Below are 23,906 nucleotides of genomic sequence, written 5' to 3'. Positions count from 1 at the left end.
GTCTACCGCAAGAACAATGTTAATGTAAACAAAACCACGTGACTTCTGAGAAATAAGATCCTTTCCTATGTTTTACTTCTGGTGTGATTTTGCCCATGAATATTCAGGTCGTAACTGTAAAGTTCATAACATAAGGTGCCAGACCGTATAACTTCAATACAGCAGCTTGAGCGGTTTGGCTTTGCAATTTGATTTGTTTTGTGTTATATAACTTTGCTTCTCTGTCACTTTTGGCCAATGGAGAACATGATGTGATGACAGCATATTGATAAAAGGACAAGCCCCACAGAGGATAATACTGACTGCGAGTGGGGCTTGTCAATCCTATTGGAATCGAACTCGCCATCTCCGTCTCCTGGACAAACTTTATCTCCTCCCGACATGACGAGATTTAGTACTATTTTTATTTTATTTTGGTATGCACTTGCCGAGCGAAGACATTTGTTACTGCAAACCAAACGAAGTTCACAATATTATTTTGAAAATCGTGAAAAATGAGTCAGTGAAGAATTTAAGTGTAGAGTGGTCCTCAAAATCGGATCGGCCTGCAAACCGAATCGCCCTAAGGTTAAAACTGTCTCCAGCGCTGAACAGATCACTGGTGATGCATTTTACCATTCTAACTGAGTGGCCACATGCCTCGTGCAGACCGTAGCGGACGGGTACAATGTTCACTCTGTATTCATAGTGACAAAGCGATTCGAAACATACCGTTGACGTGAGCCATTGTGTGTGTTTACTGCTATGAAGTATTTCTTCAGTACTTGGTTAAGCTCATAAGATAAGCATTGTTGTAATAGGTGTTGATGTTTGTGTGTTATAAATAGGAGGAATACTACACAAATACGATGTCATTGAATTTTTCATGGTCATTGTTGCTGTTACTCGTGTAGGCGGTACTTTGCAGTTCGTATACTAGTCCTTTAAATCGGATCACCACACAATAGTACAATATGTAAACAGAATGTATAATTAGATGTTAGAAAACAGGAAAACACGGATATATACATATAACACACACACACTCTATTAATAACATATAAAAGATATATCTATAACTAGTAAAGTCGGGAATAGAAATAATAGCATTAATGGAATTCAAATAGAATAGTTAGATATTTAAAATAACATTAACAATTTTGAGCTCACTAAGGTATTGTTTTCTTTTTACTTGCAGGGGATCATGGCAAGGAAAAACAGCAAACCACACGTCCCTAGGCCTACAAAGCAGTGGTCTGAAGTTGCAATGGCTGAGGCAGTACATGCATGCAAGGAGGAAGGCCTGTCCTCCGAAAGGCTGTTGGTTTGTACGGTGTCCCTTATACAACACTTCAACGATGAATTTCTTCAGAGAAGTGAATGATCATCCGCATCCACCCACTCTGGTCAAACAACAAGAAAAGGAGTTGGTGGATCGGTTAATTTATCTTTCTAAACGGGGTTTTGGGCTTACCAGAAAACTAGTGAGAAAAGCTGCTTTTGAATATGCGAAACTCAATAACTTAAAACATACGTTCAACAGGGAAAAAGGTGTTGCAACTTTTTAAGTGATGTGTTGCAACAGCTTAACTTGACTTCAAATCCGCAATGTATCTACAATGTGGACGAAACAGACTGTTCTTAAAATAATGTACAATCAAAAATTGTAACAGAAGCAAGTACTTCAGATGTAGTGTACTTTTGTGTAGTGAAAGGTGTTAGTGAAATTTTGGACAAATATTTTTGTCACTACAGTTATATTTCAGCTCCTACCCTATGATCCGCTTTCAAGGACACGTGATCAGGTTTGCAGGACATTTTTACAAAAAAAAAAAAAAAAAAAGAAAAAGAAAATTGTAGTTCCTGTAGTTTTCAATATGTAACTTTATTAATATGCAAATGTAAAAAACAGCGTTTTCGGAATATGTGTAGTATTGATGTACCTGTCGGATGCTGTTCAGCTCGTGTCAAAATAAATTACTACTTTCGATTTTGTGTGTGCTTTATTTGAAAGTGATCCGATTTTGAGGACTCTACTCTACATTACTGTACCAAAGCGTCTTCGCAAGAGCCAGGGGCGTAAACAACACCCCCGCAACCCCCGCGGTGCGGGGGGGGGGGGGCACGAGCTTCGGGAGCGCAGTAAGAATGGTAAATTAACAAAGACCGATAGTTAAGAAAAGTTTTTGTTTTAGCGTTGAAATATATTAAGGTTTTATACTCTGTTTTAGACGTTCTAGTAACTCAAGTAAACAATGGATTTCAGAGTATAAAACAAATGAAAGAAAGATTCATCTTTTTAAAGCCCCACCGCCCTAACGAACACACCGACAGACAGTTAGTGGAATCCACTACTAATTTCTGGAAGATACATGAAGAATATGTATTTTGCACTATAGCTAAAGAAATTGTTTGTTTTCGGAATGTTGTGTCAACTGAAACCAAAAGAAGAAAAATGTCGAACATCAGCTGAGTTGCAGAATTCCTCGATAGAAAACAAAAGTCTGGCTAGTAGCATTCCTGACGTATGATATATTTCACCCTGCCTGTGTCGTTTTCATCAGCTGAGAGGTCGTTTTCCAAAAAAACTTTGATAAAAAACTTCTTGAGAAGTACAATGAGATGACGCCGAGTGTCGAAAGCGATCGGGCTCGAAAAATGGACTTCATCAAACTTTCACAAGAGTTTACTTTCATCAAAAAACGCAGAGGACTGGTAACGGGCATTTAACAATATCGTAATTTTTGTGATAACAGTGTATTTTCACATGCAATTATAATACATATATATATATATATATATATATTACAGTTTGTCTGTTGTCTTAACCTTTCGTATCAGTTTTTACATTGATTCAAACTACATGTAGCTATATATTTTCATATTTGTATACACGTAATATAAAGTGAATTACTATTTTAGAAAAGAAAGCTATTTTTTTAAACGAGTAGGGGCGCACAACTGAAGGTTGCGGGGGAGCGCAGATCGTGTTAGTTACGCTAATGGCAAGAGCTGGAGAAAACTAAAACAAAGACACTGTTGCATCAAAAATCTCGAGACTTCTTTATATTTCTCCATCTAATTTTGCTTCATTATGAGCTTTAGTTCGTAGTATTATACAGTGGGACTAAGTTCGTTTCAGTCTTCAAATGCCTTCCGACTTCCTGGATTCGAACCACGATTTATATTACACTGCACAAAAACAATAATTTAAAATGTTCTTGTGTAATTATTTGCTAAAAAGGTATTCAAAACAAAACGGAAAGTTATATGAACAAAATAAAATTACCATCAAATTAAAATTACACTTGAAATGTTTAAATACATTTTAAAATATTACTAAAATAGTTTTTTTAATGAATGGAAAATATGATTTGGAAAATATAATTTACTTTTCTGATTTCGTTTATTAAATTTTTGTGTAAGCAACAACTTACGACCTACAGATGATAAAGAGTATACGTGCTGTAAATGATGAGGAAATAAAGATACAAAAAGGGGCAAAAAAAACGTACTAAGTGGCAATTGAGCGTCCAAAACTGTAAACTTCTATAGAAACAGTTTTCAATTCTCATACTATTTGCTTTATTTCTTGGCTCTTATGTATGTGTGTGTGTGGGTGGGGGGGGAGTTAGGTCATTGCCTCAAGGACAAGATTAACCTGAAACAGTTCGGGTCACTCACTGTTCTATTGTCTGCTGAAAGACCTTGACGGTTGTGAACAGCGGCGGCGCCAGGATTAATCATCTAGGGGTGCGGAATGAAATTTAGGGGGTGCGACGTTGAAAATAAAGATAACATGAAATATGCATGCATGTTTTAGTCTCTAAATCAAATATAAATCAACTTTTAGTAGGCATCTATAGGTTGTCCAGCGAAAAGAATAGACTGTTGGGTATATGAGAACAGCGTTGCCACTTGCCGCAGGGGCGAGTAACGGACCTGCTGGCAGTGAAAGTACAAGACCAAACAAACGTGCGTGGCGCTTGAATCGTGGGTACGTACAAATTGAAGAAATAAGTTCATGGTGAGCTATTATTAAAAACAAGAAACAAATTTACAAAATTACATAAACTGAAAGAATAATTCTTAATGAACTTACTTTTCTCTCACATGTTACTCCAGGGGGTTAATTCCTTCCATTGCAGAATCATCACCAGAATCATTTTCTTCTGTCAGATCATCACTCTCGCTGGAATCTTCACCCAAGTGGATTATTATCTGATCAACGTCATCCTGCAATTCATCTGCATTCCACATTTCCTTCTCTATGTCCATGACATGTTTTACGTAATTTTGCCAGTTTTCAACTGTTACTGTCTTCAATGATTCAGTGATTATATTTTCAATGTCTTTAGTTTTGAATGTAGTGTTGTTACACCGCACATAATGCTTAACCTGTGACCACACAAGTTCAATCGGGTTCAGTTCGCAATGATATGGGGGCAAACGAAGCACCGAATGCCCCATCTGTTTTGCCATCTCATCAATCTTATACTTATCGTACTTCATTTTTTGAATATTTGTAAGTTCCAGAAGATCTCTCCGTAACATGTCGTCATCATAACGAATGCCATGAGATTTCAACCATTCTCTTAAATCATTCTTCTTCCACGAGGTTGTCGGCATTGGCTCTTGCTTGCGGCTATGATAAGAGGCATTGTCAACAACAATAACAGATCCCGGAGGGAGATTGGCGAGTAACTGTTCCCGAAAATACATCTCATACGTTTCTCCATCCATTTCATCATGGGCATCTGCTGTATTCTTTTTGCACTGAAACACAAGTTAGGCGTTTTGCAGAAAACCGCGTTCGTTACCCGCATGCAGTAAAGCGTATCGCGCTCCGCGAGATGTTGGATTTTTTAAACCAGTGGAAAGACCTGCCAGAAACGCTTGTTTTGCAGTTGTAATTGTCTTGTCTTTCCGTTCATAATTGACTGAGGTTCCGGTGTTTACCCAGGATTCATTAGTGTAAACATTATTTCTATTTTCACGCCTAAACTTCCTAATCTCTCTTAAATATTTATGGCGAAGAGAAATTAAATCTTCTCTTTCCATTAACATGGATTTGTTGCCCCTTTTCTCATACGAAAAGCCAAGTTCTTTGAGAAAGACATGAAACGTTGATCTTTTAAAATTCTGTATTGTGGAGTCAGAATTAACAGCAACAAGAACAGAATTAAGTGTTGGGGGTTTGTTTTTAAAAAATGATTCGTAAACTTTACGTCGCACAGCACTTCTGACAAAATCATTATATTTTACATTTCTACTTGTAATTGGCGATCTTTTCCTGGGTCGTTTCTTACCTGGTATTTCAAGAGGACCTTGAGAAACCTCGCCCCGAATTTTATACACAGTAGCCCGAGAAACTCCAGTTGCTTTCGCCGTCTCGCTGGCTAAACAACTTACACTGCGATCCGGATTTATCTGTTTTAAATAAACAAAAATATTCATTACTATTTGCCTTTCTTCACTTTTGAGAACCTCACCACGCCTTCTCATCTTTACACTACTTTCGCTCATATTTCAGTATTAAAACCAACGGTTTTTTACAGCACAACACAACACAACCCAAAGCACAGATCCGCCACAGTCATTCCTCGTCGAAACCAACGGTCAGTCACCCTCTCCTTCAGAGAAATTTTGTCTACCGCAGTACTGGCTGAGGGGGTGGGGTGGAAAGCAGTCGACAACGCTGGGCTCGCCGTTCCACTCCGTTCACGTGCCCCTGCACAAACAAAATTAAAAACACGCGCTGCTGGAAGGAACTTTTGCTGGTCTGAAAGCTTAACCAGTTCCAGAATAGCGTTTTGCATTCGAAAGAAAAGCAAATGTGTGTTCACCTTTGCGCTCAGTAGTGAAAATAATATTTAAAAAGAGGGGGGATGTAGGAAAAGTAAAAGCCCATTTGAAGCAACAGTCTATTCTTTTCGCTGGACAATCTATATGATAATATGCTAATGAAACGGAAAATTACTAGCGACTTGTTTAATTTTTGTGCGAATTTAGCACAACAACGAGGTTTGGAAATTTGAATAGAACAGTTGTTCAAGGGAGGTCAATGACATATATGGACGACTGTACGATTTTTTCTTCCATGTAGAGGCAAGCAAGGAAAGGCATATTTCCACAGAGAGGGGTCGAGGGATACAATCACCCCTAATAGTGTTGCTCACTTTATCTAAAAAAAATTCTTCAGTTTGAAGTTACCATGTTCCTGCAACGCTCTTCCTTTAATTAACATAACTGCTGACCGTGGCCGAAATGTACAATTTTAGATTGACATTCATCGTTTTAATTTTACTTAATGCACATATATAGGATAATCGGGACTGGACCTACAGTTTAAAGTGGGATCCGAACCACTATGTGCCTCCACTAGTGTTGCCCACGAGACGAGACTTTGGCCTGTCTCGTCTCGTGGAAATGCTGTCTCGTCTCGAAAATATTCGTTTGTCTCGGGACACATGATCAATCTCGTCTCGTCTCTTTAAAAGCCTGTCCCGTCTCGACCCGTGGGCAACACTAGCCTCCACCGAGTATCGAAACCAAGATCCCTTGATTACAGGCACAACTAATTGAGGTACAAAATTCAGTTATTAATCAAATGTCAAATACGTTGTGTAGGTGACAACAACTGCGGAGTGTTCAGTTTGTGTGGGTTGGGTAAAAGAAAGAAATTGATACTATGCAACCTAAAGTTCTGCAATTTGAAAAACAAAATAACACAATAAATACGAAACCATGTAGTCACTGTCATGTAATTATTAATTCACTTTATTTTGACCGCTTCACTTTTCTGAAAATGTTCCGTTGCCTTGTTACATATCTTTTCATATGCGTTCGTTTTACATCATACATAGCCTACCTTCCGTCTGCTCAGATGCTGTGGTGTAGGGGCCGCACATTCCCCAACAACGAACGGTAACATTTATTCGCGAATTTTTGGCCTCTTCGTAACAGTCTTTGAGAAAGTCTGAAATGGCACGTTTACTAGAACAAATAAAACGAATTAACAAGGAAACTACCGTCACGATACAATCCGCCTTAAATAATTTCCCGACAACGACCTGATGATACTTGAAAGCAACTGAAAAACAGACTACTTGAAACACAAGAAGGAACATTTCTTAACAACAAAACTGAAGAAATAAAGACACGAGCCGCTGATCTTTATAGACTGCCGACAGTACAGGAAAATAAATGCGGAATGTCTTTGAGAGTAGGTTCAATGTTTGTCTGTTGTAAATAATAACAGCAGTCTCACTTCAGTACCTAACATTCGGCCCTCAACATCACAGCGACATGCCATAAACACTGTAAGAGGTAATGTTTTCGCCAGAGATTTTGGATAGGGGGGTGCTGAAGGGGACGCAGAAGAAAATTAAGGGGTGCGCAAGCAACCCTTCGCGCCCCCCTGGCTGTGAATGATTCTATCAGTGACACGAGCGTTGAAGACCACGTGTTTTGTTCTCTGCCAGCCAGAGCTCTCCGTTTCCTTTGAGAGGGGAATTTGAAAGCTTCGTTTCCACATTCAAAACAGTGAAACGCAAACCGACACACAGGGATGGCGAATGTGGAAAAGAATTTGCTTGAAAAACTATTTACATGAATGTTATTTATTTTCCTGTTTGAATCACTCGTGCAACAGTGCGGTTTGTCGCCATATTTGCACCAAACAAACGTCTGGCAACAACAGTACCGAGACAACAGACTACAGAGTGGCGAGAAGAGTTTGAAGATAACCATTATGGCCTATAGTTACGGTCTTGTGCTCCTCGTTAATTCTCCTATCGTAAATAGGAAAATGGTGTACTATCGTATGAAGCGTGAGAATACTGACAGTTTCAAGGTTAATTTTCCAAGTATAAATTAAACATTCTACTACCCAATAATATGTAAACATTATTAGCACATATTTTCTTATCTCAAATGCACGATTCCTCGAAAATATTCAATGTACTAACAGGGAACGAGAGATATATTGAAATAAATCGTCACTGAGTAAAGTTCAGGTACAGATGAACCAGTGGCGTGTTCATAGCGAAAACCCTATGTGCGTTTATGGCCTGGTGCAATGAAGAAGGGAAAATTTTGAATGTTGGAAGAAATTTTCACTAGTTAAAGTGGAATCAACAAGTTCCGAGGATGCCTGATAGCAGTTTGCCTCGAAAATTGTTAAATTACAGGCCGAAAGGAAAAATAAATTTAGAAATACCATATCGCCGATGGAATGATCAATTCTTGTAGTCGCAGAACGGAACGGGCTTTGGTTACCTAGACATGCAAGAGGAAGAAAAAGCAAGATGTTCTAATTAACGAAAAAGTAATCACTAAAACAAATGTAATGGGATATCTAAAGGACAAGGTTTATGTCAACAATCATAGAGGGAACTGAAAGCACGGGATAGCCGAAATACTAACTCCTGAAACTCTGAGAGACAGGTCATGGAAAATGCCGTGAGAAGAGCGCATGTTTGCGAACAAGAAGGTAGCCAGCCTAGAGGTCATTTCGTCGAAATGAATTTCCTTTCGTAATGTAAAACAAATATCCAACAATAAAGCTTTCGCTTGCCGTTTAGATGGTTCATTTATTTTTATTTCTTTCAACAATTACATAGAAAGAAAATTCATTAGCTTATTTTGCGCCACCCTGTACGACGCGCTGCCTGGAGACTCGAACCCAGAATCTTCTGGGAAGATGTCATGAGCCCAATACTCAAAGCGACGCAACCAAGCATCGTTGTAATAATAACTGTTGCATTTTCTTATTTAACGTGTTCTTCTGTTCTTCACGCTATTCGTGAAGATGAGGATTCACGATTACATGAAAGTCATGAAGGGACACTCACAATAGAATGCCCATGCCGGGCCTCGAACACACAAACTTCGGTGGTGACTCAACGTGCTCGACTATCACAGCAGCTGACAATAATAACACTAGCTACAAGTACAACAATTCTATCCCTTGAAATTAAATGTGTCTCCACTCGTAGTAATTTATCCACCCCCACCAACACCTGCCTATATTGCTTCACAAAGACCAATTTATGGTCACTTTAGCTCTTAAATTTACCCTCCCCCCTTATTGCGGATAAACCCCCTGTATACCCCGAATCTTCCTACACATACACAATTTTTGTTACCCACCGTCTGATCTCCGATAATTCGGCTTCCGGAGAGGATAAGACCATGAAGAACACACGCAGCACCATCTGACGGTCCGCTTCCGAACTACCGACGCCCCACCTACTGGAGGTGGAGCTTGCGCCTTGCGGTCTCGGAAACTACCAAACGGACAGTGGGGCAGTCGAGGTACCCTAATGGTGGAACACCTCCCGTAACGATCCAACCACAACTCTCTCGAGGGAATCCCCTCATACGAAAAAAACAACATAAAAACAAAAGAGAACTCGTTGACGTCCACGAACGCCACGTAAAAGCTGTTCCAACTTCCAATCTCTGGTCCTTCTTTACACGCATGTAAACAAGCTATTGAATGGGGCCTGCATCAGATGTATTATCTCGTCTTCGCCTTTCATTATTTGTTCTTCTCTTTCGTGTTTTATTTTCCCTGCAAAACAACATAATTAAGATGGTCACACACGCAAGTTCGGCATAGTGAACAGTGGCGCACGAACAGGTGAGTACAGGGGAGTATTGTAACCCCTCAAAGTTTTTGGAGAGGGTACAGTACATCACTCTACATTGTGCCTCCTGAAAAAATGTGTCTGACAAGCAAAACCGCCGCAGGATTCTTTCTCGGTGGGAGGGGGAGCAGTGCTAAAAGTTGGGGAAACGTGGAGTGATGCTTTCCACCAGTTAATAGAATTCTCACGCAGCATCCCCAGCACTAGGATAATTTGCATACGCACTTAATCTGCTGTCTTTCACGGCACCTCTCGCCTATGTTTCGACGCTACAATTTCAAAATTTGACTTACATGAAATCTTCCCAGATATCTCAGGCAAGGCAAGTGCCCTCCTGGCTCCCCTCTACGGGCGCCCTTCTTGACAAGTGCAATATTTGCAGTTGGTAGAAGATATTTTAGTAATACATCTTTTTTCACCCACATTATTTTAAAAGAGCACACAATTCCCATTTGTAAGTACTATTAAGATAAAAAAAATTGACATTTTTAAAATAGCGGCTATTTTGTTAGAGGTTTCAAGAAACATAAAAATTTCCGAAACACGTTCTGAGCTCATTTGAAAGCTAAAGGAATGGGAAATTCAAACGAACCGACTGTTCCAGGATTATACCAGTACTTTGAAAAATAGCAATTTTCAAAATGTGCAGTGTTTTGTTCACTGAAGCATACAGGTCTCGCAAATTCTATAAAAAAACGAAGAAAGAGGAACGATTGAGTTCAATCGTGTGTGGATTCTCTAATTTCCTTCTCGCTCATATATACATCTATACGTGTGTGTCTTAGTTTTTTATGTGAATTTCGTACCCTCTCAAATAGAAAAAAGCCTCTGCGCCAGTGCACATTGATACGTTGAGAATTTGGATTTGTACAATAAAACCTACAAACAGGAATATATCACAAGGAATCGACAAACTTTTGGGTGTTTAGGGGGGGGGTGCCCCGTTTTGAGAAAGTTCTAACCAGAACAAGCTAGAAATGTTGTTGCCGTAGTCTAAAGCGCTGCAGGGTCGTTCCATACCAGCTCATCCAGGGGTGTCCACCACACCTCGTCAGATTTGGAAGAAGTTTGGTACATGAGACAAATATGAGAATCATTTTCGGAATATCGACTCCATTTTGGAATTTATAGCAGCCCTTTCAAATTTCCCGCCGTTTGTTGGAATTCTTTCGTGTATTACTTATTGATTTAAATAATATTATTTTTATATACTGCAATTTAGCGTTAATATGAATAAAATTCGGTATTAATTTGAGAAAAATGCCCAATCCGTGTCATTCCACGGTTTCAAAATACGCGCATTAACACTTTCTTCGGCTATCCTCAACTTAACGTGAGCAAAAAAATAGTTTGATATGAATGAATCAGTCTGTGCTTACTTCTATGTTCTTGATGGTATATACAATGAGCCTTTCGCAGGATACAATCAATTTGTATCAGGCACGTAACGTATGCATAAATATATTTCGCTAACCAAATGCCACACATGTATTACTACTACTATCACTAATTATTATTATGAAAATGATTTGATTTGCTTCATTTTACTTCGCCTTTTGGATAATTTTCGAAGATGGGGGATGAGTGATGATATGATGAAATTAATGAATGGACACTTACAAACGTCCATGCCCAGGCCGGGATTTGATTATTATGAAAATGAAGAAGAATTTCTGAGACGAATAATATTATCCGACGAAGCTTACTGTACTTCCACGTTTCAGAAACAGTGAATCGCCACAATATTTGTGCATTTGGGGATCAGAGAACTCCTGTGAGTGCCATGAAATGGCGAAACAGCACGTGTTGTGTGCTCTCATGCATGATCGCATCATTGACCCTTTCTTTTTTCCCGGAACATGCAACCACGCTAGTCATTTACTTACACGTGTTGAATCTTGCTTATTCCCTCAAATCGAAGCAATTAAGCCCAACATTATTATGCAACAGGACGGTGCAACATCTCGCTGGAAGTATAATTGTTCGTTATGTTTCGAATGATCGTTTTTCTGAACATGGCTTGGGCGAAGAAGCTCAATTAATTTCTTTGCCCACACGGTCACCTGATATAACCCCTATGAATGTTTTCCTCAGGGGATACTTGAAACATATGGTTTATACCAGGGGTTCTCAGCCACCGGGCCCTGCTGTCAATTACACCGGGTCGCGAGAGGTTCTCGTGAAGTTTGCGACTTGCAGCCCAAGCTGGCAACCACCTGCAAAGATGACATTTCGTTCGGGGTTCATCAGCGATAAGATTGATTTGCTTTATTTTACTTCGCTTTTTGTGCCACTTTTAACTAATTTGCGAAGATGAGGATGAGTAATGATATGATGAAATTGATGAATGGACACTTACAAACATCTAGTGTTGCCCACGGGACGAGACGGGACAGGCTTTTAAAAATTCGACACGAGATTGACCATGTGTCATAAGACAAACGAATATTTTCGAGACCAGACAGCATTTCCAGGAGACTCCACGAGACGAGACAGGCCAAAGTCTCGTCTCGTGGGCAACACTACAAACATCCATGTCCAGGCCGCGATTCGAACCCGGGACCCCTGGTGTCGTAGCGCGATGTGCTAACCACTCCGCCACGGCTCAAAATTTGAAGGTGGACGAAAGGAACCACAACCAATTTAGTTTGCCCAGCAATTTTCATCAACAAATATACTGAAGTGGAAATATTTTGATGAATTGAAATTTTCCGGTATTCGAAATGGAATATGCCAATATAAATCAGCACTTGCCAAATTAATTTAATGGTATTGGCCACAATAAACTTTAAGATTCCATAAGATCCAGTCGTTGTCAACTAATTTAAACCAAACTTTATACTCCCTCTCTCCCACAATTATTGTCCGGTACACCCTTGTTTCTTGTCTCATACTAATAATTGCCCGATATTCAAACTGTGACATTGGCGTATACAGAAGAAGGACATGAAAGACGGGAATGAGTCATACAACTTTATTACTCAAGGATTAGTACAAATTGTGCTTTCCATCTGCCTCTTCGTCTGTCATTCCTGTACTACCATTTTGGCATACCGGACTATAATTATGGGACAGAGGGAGTATCTGCGAACAAGCCTAGACATAATCGAACTAATACAGAATCCATAATTTACTTATTAATATTAAATTCTAAGGGTATATATTAATTAACGTATAAAGTTTAAAATCAGAAAGCTATTTACGATTAAAATTGTTGGAATCGGGGCATCGACTTTTAAATAAAAGGAATTTACCGGGCCGCAGGCTCACCAAGGTTGAGAACCACTGGTTTATATGACGCGAGTGAAAGGCATTGATGAATTGAAGGGCGGAATAACAAATGCTATATCTCTGTAGATGTTGGCATGCTGACGCGAACCTGACAAGAAATCGACTTTCGCCTAGATCTTCTCCGACGAATAGAGCACGTGTACAAGTGCACTAACAAATGACATGAAACTTTTGAGTTTGTCTACATTCGTTTCCGTTTTATCCACGATTAAACTGTGTCTTGTAGACATCCTGAGTATGCAAAATCCTCGAAAAATCACGGAAAACTCCTGGAAAATTCGAAAGAAAATCAATAACCCGTAAGCGGCGTATTTTACAGAGAAAGTAGAGATACCAAAGAGTAATATATTTTACACAGCAAATATCCATTTCTAACAATTCTATTAACAGGAAGATTGTAATTGTGCAGTTTTAAACTTCCTTACAATAACGTGCTTTCCCGACATACTTATCATTGACAAACACTTACCCGGCCACATCTACCTCCCCAAAATTGCGGTTGGAAAATACATTTTGTAAACTATCTACATAAAAAACACAATATTCAGTATGGAAGGGGTTAGTGTGTGTTATAACTTCTTTCCCGTATGGCTTATGAAAAAACAAGTAATGTTATACACACAGTTGACTTCTGTTTAGTAATTTGGTTCCAACGCGTCGTTAATATAAACTTCTAAGTAATATGTTTTACAGATTACTTGTGAACTTCCTTAAGTTGATAATGATATTAGCAATTAAGAATGTATCTACAGGTTTCTGTCCACTCAAGAGAAAATTTTCACCTGGGTGGATTTTTGGCGCAGCCTCCTTACTTCCCACCAAATAAAAAACTTTGACCATGTTACATATTTTTGACTTTAAATAGGCACGCATTTATTTAATACCTACATTATGATATCACTATATCTTAACTTACATTTTAACATGACTTTGCAATATACGTATTTATTATGTTACGAGCAGCTAACTTCAAACCCTGCACTTGTGTTAGCAGAATCGATGAAGGAAATTATTCAGTCTAAAATGGACGTTGAATTGCTCACGGCATTACAACAAACTGATATCTTGTATTTTACGGATATACCTATATCCCTGGCAGTAGCAGAGGCAATTTCAAAACCAGGAGATGTGAGTGAGAAACTGGTGTTGTTTGCTGTAAACAAGCCTTTGTATTTTGTTGCAGCTGACCAGAATTAAGTCTCGGGAACTACAAGTGTCCTTTCCAGGATTAACTTCATCCATTCCCTCCCACACATTTTTTCCCCTCTAAATTCTGACTTCATGCCTGAATTAGCTTATAAACACACATGTCACATGGTGCATATCAAACAAAAAGGGGACTTACAAGTATTGCACCTTAGGATGGTTCCGAGACTAGAACAAGACACACCTCTGTAAAATAGAGATGAGATGAGATTTGGTGTCCGAGACTGCCGGTCTCGTCTGAAACTTCAGTAACCTACAACGTGGGATATTTCAAAACTAAAACTACTTTACTGTGCTATTCAGAAACAGCAAACAGATATCCACCTGATTATTTTATATTTAAATAATATGCTCTGTTCATAGAAATTATAAAGACAATCCTTTAGTGGAGGTTGCGCTGCATGGTTGCAAATATTCAGGATAAAATTTCGTTTTTGGAGGGTTCATAATATGCAAACGGGGTGCGAAGTCAGGACTTGGTTATCTTTCAGGAAGGTTGGTTTGACACTTCAACATCATTCAACACAGGCCAAGGTGAATGTAGTTAATATATATTCTTCTTCTTCCTCTTTCCCCTTTTGCCTTAATTAATAATTATTGTTATAAGTAGGACCCGAGACTTTATGATATATTTTTTATTTGGCATCATATCGAATAATGGGGTGAGATCTTTACATTATCTGACGAAAATCAAGTTACATAGAGGAACTTCATAAAGCATATCTTGACATATTTTACTAATTTCACGTTTTTGCAACATATTTCTGTACAATTTCGTAATTGTCTTGCATAAATCCGCTATTTTATAATTTATTCCTTGTACCTTTAGTGCAATGGATAGTTTATATTATCGATGGGGAGCAATCGCTCTACGGATGAAGAAATTAAAAGCAGATACAGTATTTTCGTATCAACTAGTACAGAACAATAATACACCTCTTTTTTTATCCTGCCGACAATTGATACATCTGTGAACATTATTGAGGAAAATGCTCTCTGTCATTGTTGTGTGGGCATGAGAATTACCAGAATTACTGGGCTGGAAGTAAACAAGTTACAATTGTCATTTCTTTACATTTTTTCGATTCTCATAAGACAAAAAGTAAAAATAACATTCAGTACATTATAGCTCCTACTCTATCGGCAATCGAGTACGGGGTTTCAAGATCACTTGTTGTTTGAGCCAGGCATGTATCCGTGTGTAGCAGTGCGAGTGAATAGATTGCCTCTTGTAAAGGAATCTGTTGCGGTGAGAAATTCAAAAGTACTATTGTGCATATTTTTGGCTTTACTGGGAATATTTCTGCTTCTTTCTGACATATTTTTAATTCTTTATGACCATGGCCGCCAGCAGGGGGGTCGAACCCCCTGGATATTTCCACATACTTTTTTTCAATTTATGGCAATTTATAAACGAAGCACTTCATTTCACCTCATTTTGCGGCATTGCTTAAAAATCGTCTTGAGATATAGAATTTGGTACAAAAATTTCATAATTTCTAACACTGAAACTGTGTTAATTTGTAACTTTCACACGTTCTGAAGCTTCTTATACTACTGTGTTTGCTGCTGTTTCTGCTACTGCTACTAATGTTAGAAGTAACTATTATGTAATCTTGTTGTAACAAGTACCTACTATATATATTATTCATATAATAAACTTATTGGATGCTAAAATCAACTAAACTAAAAATGATACTGCTGCTGCTACTGCTACTACTACTACTACTACTAGTAATAATAATATAATAAAAATAACAATTTAAAATTTCGATAATGCAATAATTTTAAAAATGACCCCTTCCTTGACAAACTTCTTCATATGCCACTGCTCTGTATCACAACATTTTTGAGGGGAGGGAGTGTCCTTAACATCTTCAATTCGACCCCCCCCCCCTAGGAAAATTTCTGGCGAAGCCCATGTTTGTGACATAATTTCATACATATTTTACAGTTTTATAGGACATGAAGTCCCGGGCCCTAGTTATAAGTTTCATGTTCACCCATCACAAAAAATATGCTTATGCTTATATGCAGTGGTGGTCTGGATCTAGGGGTGTGCACCTCAGTCTTATGTCCAGAAGAAGTGATGTTGGTCTCTGTTGTTATGGTCTCTTTCCTGACCTGCAGAAAATTCAGCATTCGACAACCAGACAAAATCACTTACAATGCTATACCGATACACAGTTACGATTTTTAAGGGACAATAATATTGCTAGTATTTTGTGTAACTACTGTCTTTTAATAATGTATATTATCTTTCATCAATATAAATATGTCCCACCACCACCAGAAACCCAAGTTTAATGTCACATAAACATTTCGGCGTACGCTTAAGTTATTTACCATTTTAAATGTACTTATTCAATTTAGTCATTGTCATGAGGATCCTCGAAACCCTAATTAAATGCAACTACAAGTAGTTCTTTGCTAAAAATTATCTCAAATCAGTGACATATAGTATAAGTTACAGATTCTCATGTGTACTGAATAATGAGTTGGATTGACTGTTCTATGACAAAACTACAAGATTAAACTCTGATTATTTAAAATTTTCATTGAAGTTCCAAATACAAGTGAGAGAATCTAAGTGACATCAATTCCTACGACATTATGAATGGGTTTAATTCAAACCGCTGACATTTTTTAAGTATTTTTCCAGCACATGTATCAATGTATTCCAGCCATTGCATCTGACCTTGCATCGTTGAATACACTCATCACTACACACCACAAATGAGCATATATCAAAGCTCTATGCTATTTGCAACCTGTTGATCCCACTCTAAAAAAAACAAAAAAAAAAAACCACTGAAACAATAATCTCTCTCTGCTCTTTTTCCACTGTTGACTGCAAAAACATCGAACTTCTGTTTCTTGAGCTGAGTTTCTTTGTTCTTGTTTTACAACATTCTTCCTCCCTTGCACATCCACCTGGAACTTGTTGGCAAATACATTCTTTCTTTTTCTATACCATATAAAAGCCCTTATACAGGGTTGTTAGGATCAAACTTAGTCTGTGCCAGCCTAGAGCTACTCACTTATGTGAGAGGTTCCTTTTACATGTAAAGGGGGCTGAAAACCCCTGTGAAATAAGGAGAAGACTTAGCATTCGGTATTTAACACTTCGACTGACTGGTCTGGCAGGGTCATGACAACAACAGAAAGGGATGTTTGTTTACCTGTAGTTCTAGATGTGAAGATCGTCTCCTCAGATTTGGACGATAAGGCACGGTCTCTGAAATGAAACTTTGATAGCACACAACTCCTTGCAGTAACTCTTTCGATAACCAGACCATTAATTGGAGACAACAACTGTTCACTCGATAACTTTCTGATTACAACTGGGCTGCTGAAAAATGTTCTCATGATCTATTTAAGGGAGATTCAAACTTCCGATCGTTAAAGTGGTTGGGCGAGTTCCATCCTGTCGTTCTTTGCATAAAGCTGAGTTTACTGATTTCCGGTTGATTCCCATGTCAGCAGAGTTTACAGATCCACTGAAGGTCACCGGTGTAATATGCTTTTAAGAAGCTGCTTCCAGCGCTACAGCTGGACCCCTTGGCGAAGAGATTAGTCTATCGAGTTACGACGCCGGTGGTCCCAGGTTCGAGTCACGCCTTCAGCATGATATGATACTAAGCAAAGGCAGCTCATTGTTGCAAAGCAACATTTTGCTTACAAATCCGGATTTGCGGTCCACTGTCTCCCCCTCCCCTCCTCACCCCTTCCTTTCCTGCTCTTTCCACGTTCGGATTTCTATGCTATGCTCAGAACAACGTGAGAGAGATATTATCGAAATTTTCCTTTCCAAAAAAATCCCTCAATTTGCAATGATGTTGGGGTGGCTCTTGACCCAGACACATGGCAAGGAGTGGAAAGATTGCAAAACTACATGACAAAGAAGCAAATCAGCTCATGCCAGTAGATACTATGTCTGTTTGTGGTCTGTGTTTAATTTTATCTCCTCACATTAACTGTGAATTAATTGGACTTGAAGAAGTTCATCTTGAATTTCTAATGACCAATAATCTGAAGATAATGTTGTATAACAGTTGGGCTGAAAAGTTCGTAGGCTAACATAGTAAAAAATATTTTTTTGACAAAATTCGATTTTATTATTCAATATAGTTGCCTTCGAGGGCGATACAACGATTATAGCGGTCATACAATTTTTCGATGCCATTTTTATAGTACGATTTCTCTTTAGCCTCAAAATAGGCCTCAGTTTCGGCGATTACCTCTTCATCAGTGCTAAATTTCTTTCCAGCGAGCATTCTTTTAAGGTCTGCAAACAGGAAAAAGTCACTGGGGGCCAGATCTGGAGAATATGGTGGATGGGGAAGCAATTCGTAGTCTAATTCATATAATTTTGCCATCGTTTTCATTGATTTGTGACACGGTGCATTGTCTTGATGAAACAGCACTTTTTTCTTCTTCAAATGGGGCCGTTTTTTCGTGATTTCATCCTTTAAACGCTCCAACAACGCTATGTAATAATCGCTGTTGATGGTCTGGCCCTTTTTGAGGTAATCGATGAATATAATATCATGCGCATCCCAGAATACTGATGCCATAACCTTGCCAGCCGACTGTTGCGTCTTTCCACGCTTTGGATTCGGTTCATCACGTGCAGTCCACTCGGCTGACTGTCGATTGGACTCTGGAGTGTAGTTATGGAGCCATGTTTCATCCATTGTAATATATCGACGGAAAAATTCGTGTTTATTACGGTTGAATATCGCTAAACATTGCTCCGAATCATCAAAACGTTGTTGCTTTTGATCGATTGTGAGCACGCGCGGCACCCATTTTGCACACAGCTTTCGCATGTTCAAATATTCATGCACAATATGTCCAACACGTTCCTTTGATATTTTTAAAGTCTCAGCTATCTCGATCAACTTCACTTTACGATCATTTAAAATTATTTTGTGGACTTTTTTGATGTTTTCGTCGGTAACAGCCTCTTCGGGGCGTCCACTGCGTGCATCGTCTTCGATGCTCATTTCGCCTCGTTTAAATTTAGCAAACCACTTCTCAACGGTTGATTTTCCTGGTGCAGAGTCCGAATAATGTTTATCAAGCCAAGCCTTGGCTTCAACAGTATTTTTTTTCGCCAAAAAGCAATGCTTTATTAACACACGAAATTCTTTTTTATCCATTTTTTCACAATAACAAAAGCTGCTTCACTCACAATGCTATATCTCACGAACTAATTATCCGGCAGCTGTGAAATTTATACACGTATCTTTTGAAGGTTAGTACTAAGTAAAAATCACATGGATTTAATTCTAGTAACGCCATCTATGAGTCAGCCTACGAACTTTTCAGCCCACCCGATAGGTGTGCAAAAGAAACATACGTGCTTGAAATTTTGCACCAGACATTCTATGTTACTATATTGCCTAATTAGAAATTCAAGATGAACTTCTTCGAGCCTGATTAAATAAATTCACAGTTAATGTGAGGGGATAAAATTGAACACTAACCACAAAAAGTTTTTTTATCCATTCCCCTTCTGTTCATTTGATTGCTTTCATTCTGACAAAATCAAATTTCAAAATTTCTTTCTTTGCAGTTTCATATTGCTACATTTATCAACTATTTATAAACTGCTTTAGTTTGTTTTTGAGTAAGCAATATTTCTTCTTGCCATCTTAAAAAGCAATATTCTAGAAATTTATAAATCTTTTGCCAATAGTTAGATTCGATCAGGTTAAAGAGTTAGAGGATGAAAGATTTAGTCGGTTAACCTAACACTCTTCATTTTGAACAAGTTATAATAGCAAGAATTTAGAGAAACATCAAGGAAAATCCACTTGCTGGAAAATAAATGCATTCTTATCATCAACTAAAAAAAAAAAAGTCTACACCAAGAAAAATGAATTGCATTACTTACCTCACTGTCGATTTTCCTATGCTCAGTATCCTCTTCATCAACTTCAAAATACAACTCTGTTGATGTTATTGACACAATGCCTGGAGCCACAATTCCAGGTGCGATTAATTTTGCTTTTGTACTTATGTTGACTGGACCTGTGAGCAGAAAAATAATAAACATGAGCATTGGGGCAAGATAAAGCTTATAAAGTAGATGTGATTTATTATTTATTATTGATAATGAGATTAGTTTTTAAATTCACTTTCCCTAACACACAAAGATAATCTCAATCAATAGTTTATGGTCTCATTCATGAATGAGGATGAATCAATAAATATGACAAATTATATAAAATAGGTAAAAGCACAACTGTGGTCTGTCCAAAAAGAAACCAGACTTTTGAAACAGCATGCTAATATATTGATACTCGCTTTTCTACTTCTGGTGCTGTGTTGTGGGATTCTTTTTGTTGCATTACTCTACAGTCTTTCATTTCCAGTCTCAAAGCATTGAAGTAAAGTAGTGGTCTGTGGTTGCTGAGATTGCTAAAAAAGTAAATACTGCTTATTCAAGAGTTTTTGACCCAACTGCTGTCCCCCAGCCCTGTATTCTCCTTATTTGGTACATGTGGAGTGCTTTCTGTTTGCAAGGATGAAATCCACCCTGACAGATGTCATTATTATTTGCTCCAGAACTTGCATGCTATTACACAAAACATGTACCAAAACAGTGGAAGAAATGCTGGTAATGCTCTATTAACAATGGAGGGAACTAATGTAAAAGACAACACATCACATTAAGCTGCATATCTAGTAAGCAAAATAATTTTGAAAAAAAATTGGTTACATTGTATGTCAATGACACATTTAATAAGATTAGATAGTGAAAGGTTGCATCCAAGACCAGTCACAATATGCCACACGTTGTCATACCAAACAACTGACATACTTAGTCGCAAGATTATTAATATTGTGTGTACATGATCAAATATCAAACTGCATAGCGTAATATGAGTACTACATGTGAAATGCATGTCATCTGTTAAAATTCAGAAGAGGCTCAACAACTTTACAACTTTGGTCTGACCCCTCCAAATGATAATTCTCTTCAGACCTGTGAAGAAATATCTTTATGGACAATTCCTTGCAAAGAACATTTGTTAATCAGCAGGCACTTGACACAGTTGTCTCCTATGATGAATAAATTTACTGCCTATCCAGATAATGAATGCTTGGAACAAGTGCTGTGATAATGAGCAGAAATAATATTTGATCAGATGTCATCATAGCTTCCATCTGAATCTGTGTGTCAATAAAGGTACTCACTCCAGTGCATTTCAACCGACCTCTGTGGCAGAGTGGTTAGCACAGCGTACTACAGTGCCAGGGGTTCCGGGTTCGAATCCCAACCTGAACATGGGTGTTCTTTGTGAGTGTCCCTTTGTCAATTTCATATCATCTTTCATCCTCATCTTCACAATTAGCCAAAAGTTGCAGGAAAGCAAAGTAAAATAAAACAAATCAATCAACCAATCAGTCCAGTTCATTTCCATTAATATTTATTGATCTGTCCTTATGTTTGACACACAAGGAAATTTGAGAGAAGAGGATAATGTACTTTTAATGGATGATAATTCAGTGTTTTCTCAAAGTTTCAACAAATTACATGTATAGCTTTGACAACTATTAAACATGATACACTAAAAACTTATGAAATACTATACAGTACATTCCGAATTAAGAGTGATGGTGCCAGATGAGAGGGTAGAATTGAGTATTTCCAGCTTGCTTGTGGGTGAACCGAGGGCTAGGGAGAAGCATCCACCTACCCTTTTGCCCCTTTCCCATACCATCACTGTGAATTAATCGACTGTACATATTAATTTGTCTAGATGAGCCAAGAATATTTGAATATTCAATATCTAAGAGTTACAAACCAAGACTGGCAATTTGTATAGAAAGTATACGAGATATTATATACACCAGAGTTCCTCAACCGCTGGGGCATGGCCCTGCCACGAGAGGTTTACTAGATCCAGTAGTTGAAAACTAATTCAAAAAAAAAAAAAAAAAAAAAAAAAAGGGTGACAAAAAGTGTTCCCTGTGTTTTGCAGCATGCCAAAATGGTGAACAGGGGGTTGTGGAGTTAGGGCCCTACACTTTCTTCATCACACCGAAGGTGGGGGTGACGTGATCAGCAACATGTCCTGGCTGCCTTTACTCCCCAAGTTTCCTCCGGGTACCCACTTTATACGACACTGGACGCTAGGAGGGTGCTGGAGCTGCTTGAACAGGTGGAAATAATCATGGTTATCACAAGCCAGGTATCAAACCTGGGTCTCTCTATGGCAGTTAGATCAAATTTAATAATTGTCAACAAACCTAGACACACAGGAACGTAGGATTTGTGATGAGAATGGGTAGCCAGTTTAAGAAAAAAGAAACCTTTTTGCTACTTTACTATACATTTGTCAGATCAAAATATGCCTCAGTCATTTTGGACCCGTTATTTATAAAGGAAATCGAAAAAATAGAGAAACTCCAAAATAAATTCTTAAGGTATTTAGCATACAAATTAGATGGCATTTATCCAAAATTCACTTCGGGTGACATCTTACGCAACATGCTGAGTGTCCCATCCCTTGAAAAAAGAAGACAGATGCACCAGTTAACCTTCCTTTCCAAACTTGTCAATGGAAAAATAGACTCCTCCGCACTTCTCACAAAAATAAACTTTTATGTTCCATACTCAAAATTAAGACCCAGAAATGACCTCTTCCAAATTTCACGCGGTAAAACCAGGATGGCTGAAGCAGATCCCATGAGGAGGATGTGCGCGTTGTACAATATAGTCTCCAATAATACCCCTGACATTGATCTATTTAGACCTAAAAGCAAACATATTATGTGAACCCTGTATATAATAGCATTGTAACCAAATATGTTGTATACTTTATGATATACCACCCTTGTATTATATATTGTTGTTATGTAATGATTATTCTGTTCCGTCTTATACGTAGTTATTTTCTCATTGTCTTTGTTTTCTCTTTCCAATTCTTAATTACTTGTTTTGTCAATATGTATGTGAACTGAACTCAGTTAACCTCATAACACTGTAACTGGGCATTTGCCTGTAGTGTTTAATAAATAAATAAATAAATAATAGAACTATTGCTTTTAAGGTTATACCATACTTTTTTTGTTAATATTTAATTTCAAAGTGTATATTAATCAATGTATAAAGTTTAAAAATTAGAAAGGCATTTACGAGTAACATTCCTGGAAACGGGGCATTGACTTTGAAAGAAGACAATTTACCTGGCCGAGAACCACTGATATACACACATATATCATGTACATAAGATTCTCTTTTCCTTGTAATAGAAATATATGTTGTTTACACCTGTTTGAATCACATCACAAGGAAAGCTACAATTCCTACTGTTCTTTGTTGTGGTGTGAGTCAAAAGAAGGCATGTCCCCTCCACACACTGCTTTACAATTCCTAGACACACTGTACAATACACGGTCAACCAGATGAAATATGAAATTGGGAGTACCTGTCAAGTCAACATCCAGGTCCCGATCATCTGCCATAAGCTCACTATCGTCCATCAAGTCACTTGACTGCAACTGCTGCTGCTGTGAGCGAGTGGCAGCCAAATGAGCATGGAACTCCTCACGTGCCTGAAAACACAGGAAGAAAGCAATGCATAATCATAGTGTGTATGTGATCACATAATCTACAAATTACATAAAACAAGTTCGTTTGATGCCTCCCAGATGGCACAGTGGTAGCGTCATCGCCTTGTAATCAAGGGGTCCCAGATTGGTGGAGGCACACAGTGGTTTGGATCCCACTTTAAACTGTAGGTCCAGTCCCGATTAGCC

The 23,906-nt window shown here is 38.2% G+C and overlaps 1 protein-coding gene across 13 annotated transcripts in view; it reads right to left on the bottom strand.

Moving 5' to 3' along the window:
• The window catches only part of rg (A kinase anchor protein rugose), a 1,179,223-nt gene that overhangs the window by 399,019 nt on the left and 756,298 nt on the right, over nucleotides 1–23,906 (bottom strand). For all 13 annotated transcript variants that reach the window (XM_083144766.1, XM_083144776.1, XM_083109897.1 and 10 more), the window contains 2 exons: nucleotides 23,576–23,702; nucleotides 20,032–20,168 (listed from right to left, as the gene is read on the bottom strand). In XM_083144766.1, the coding sequence (XP_083000892.1) occupies nucleotides 20,032–20,168; nucleotides 23,576–23,702 (264 nt within the window). The remainder of the gene's footprint in view (nucleotides 1–20,031; nucleotides 20,169–23,575; nucleotides 23,703–23,906) is intronic.

Source organism: Lepisma saccharinum, chromosome 1, assembly GCF_977018435.1.
Source record: "Lepisma saccharinum chromosome 1, izLepSacc3.1, whole genome shotgun sequence".
Lineage (NCBI taxonomy): Eukaryota > Metazoa > Arthropoda > Insecta > Zygentoma > Lepismatidae > Lepisma > Lepisma saccharinum.
This window is presented reverse-complemented; position numbering and strand designations above follow the sequence as displayed.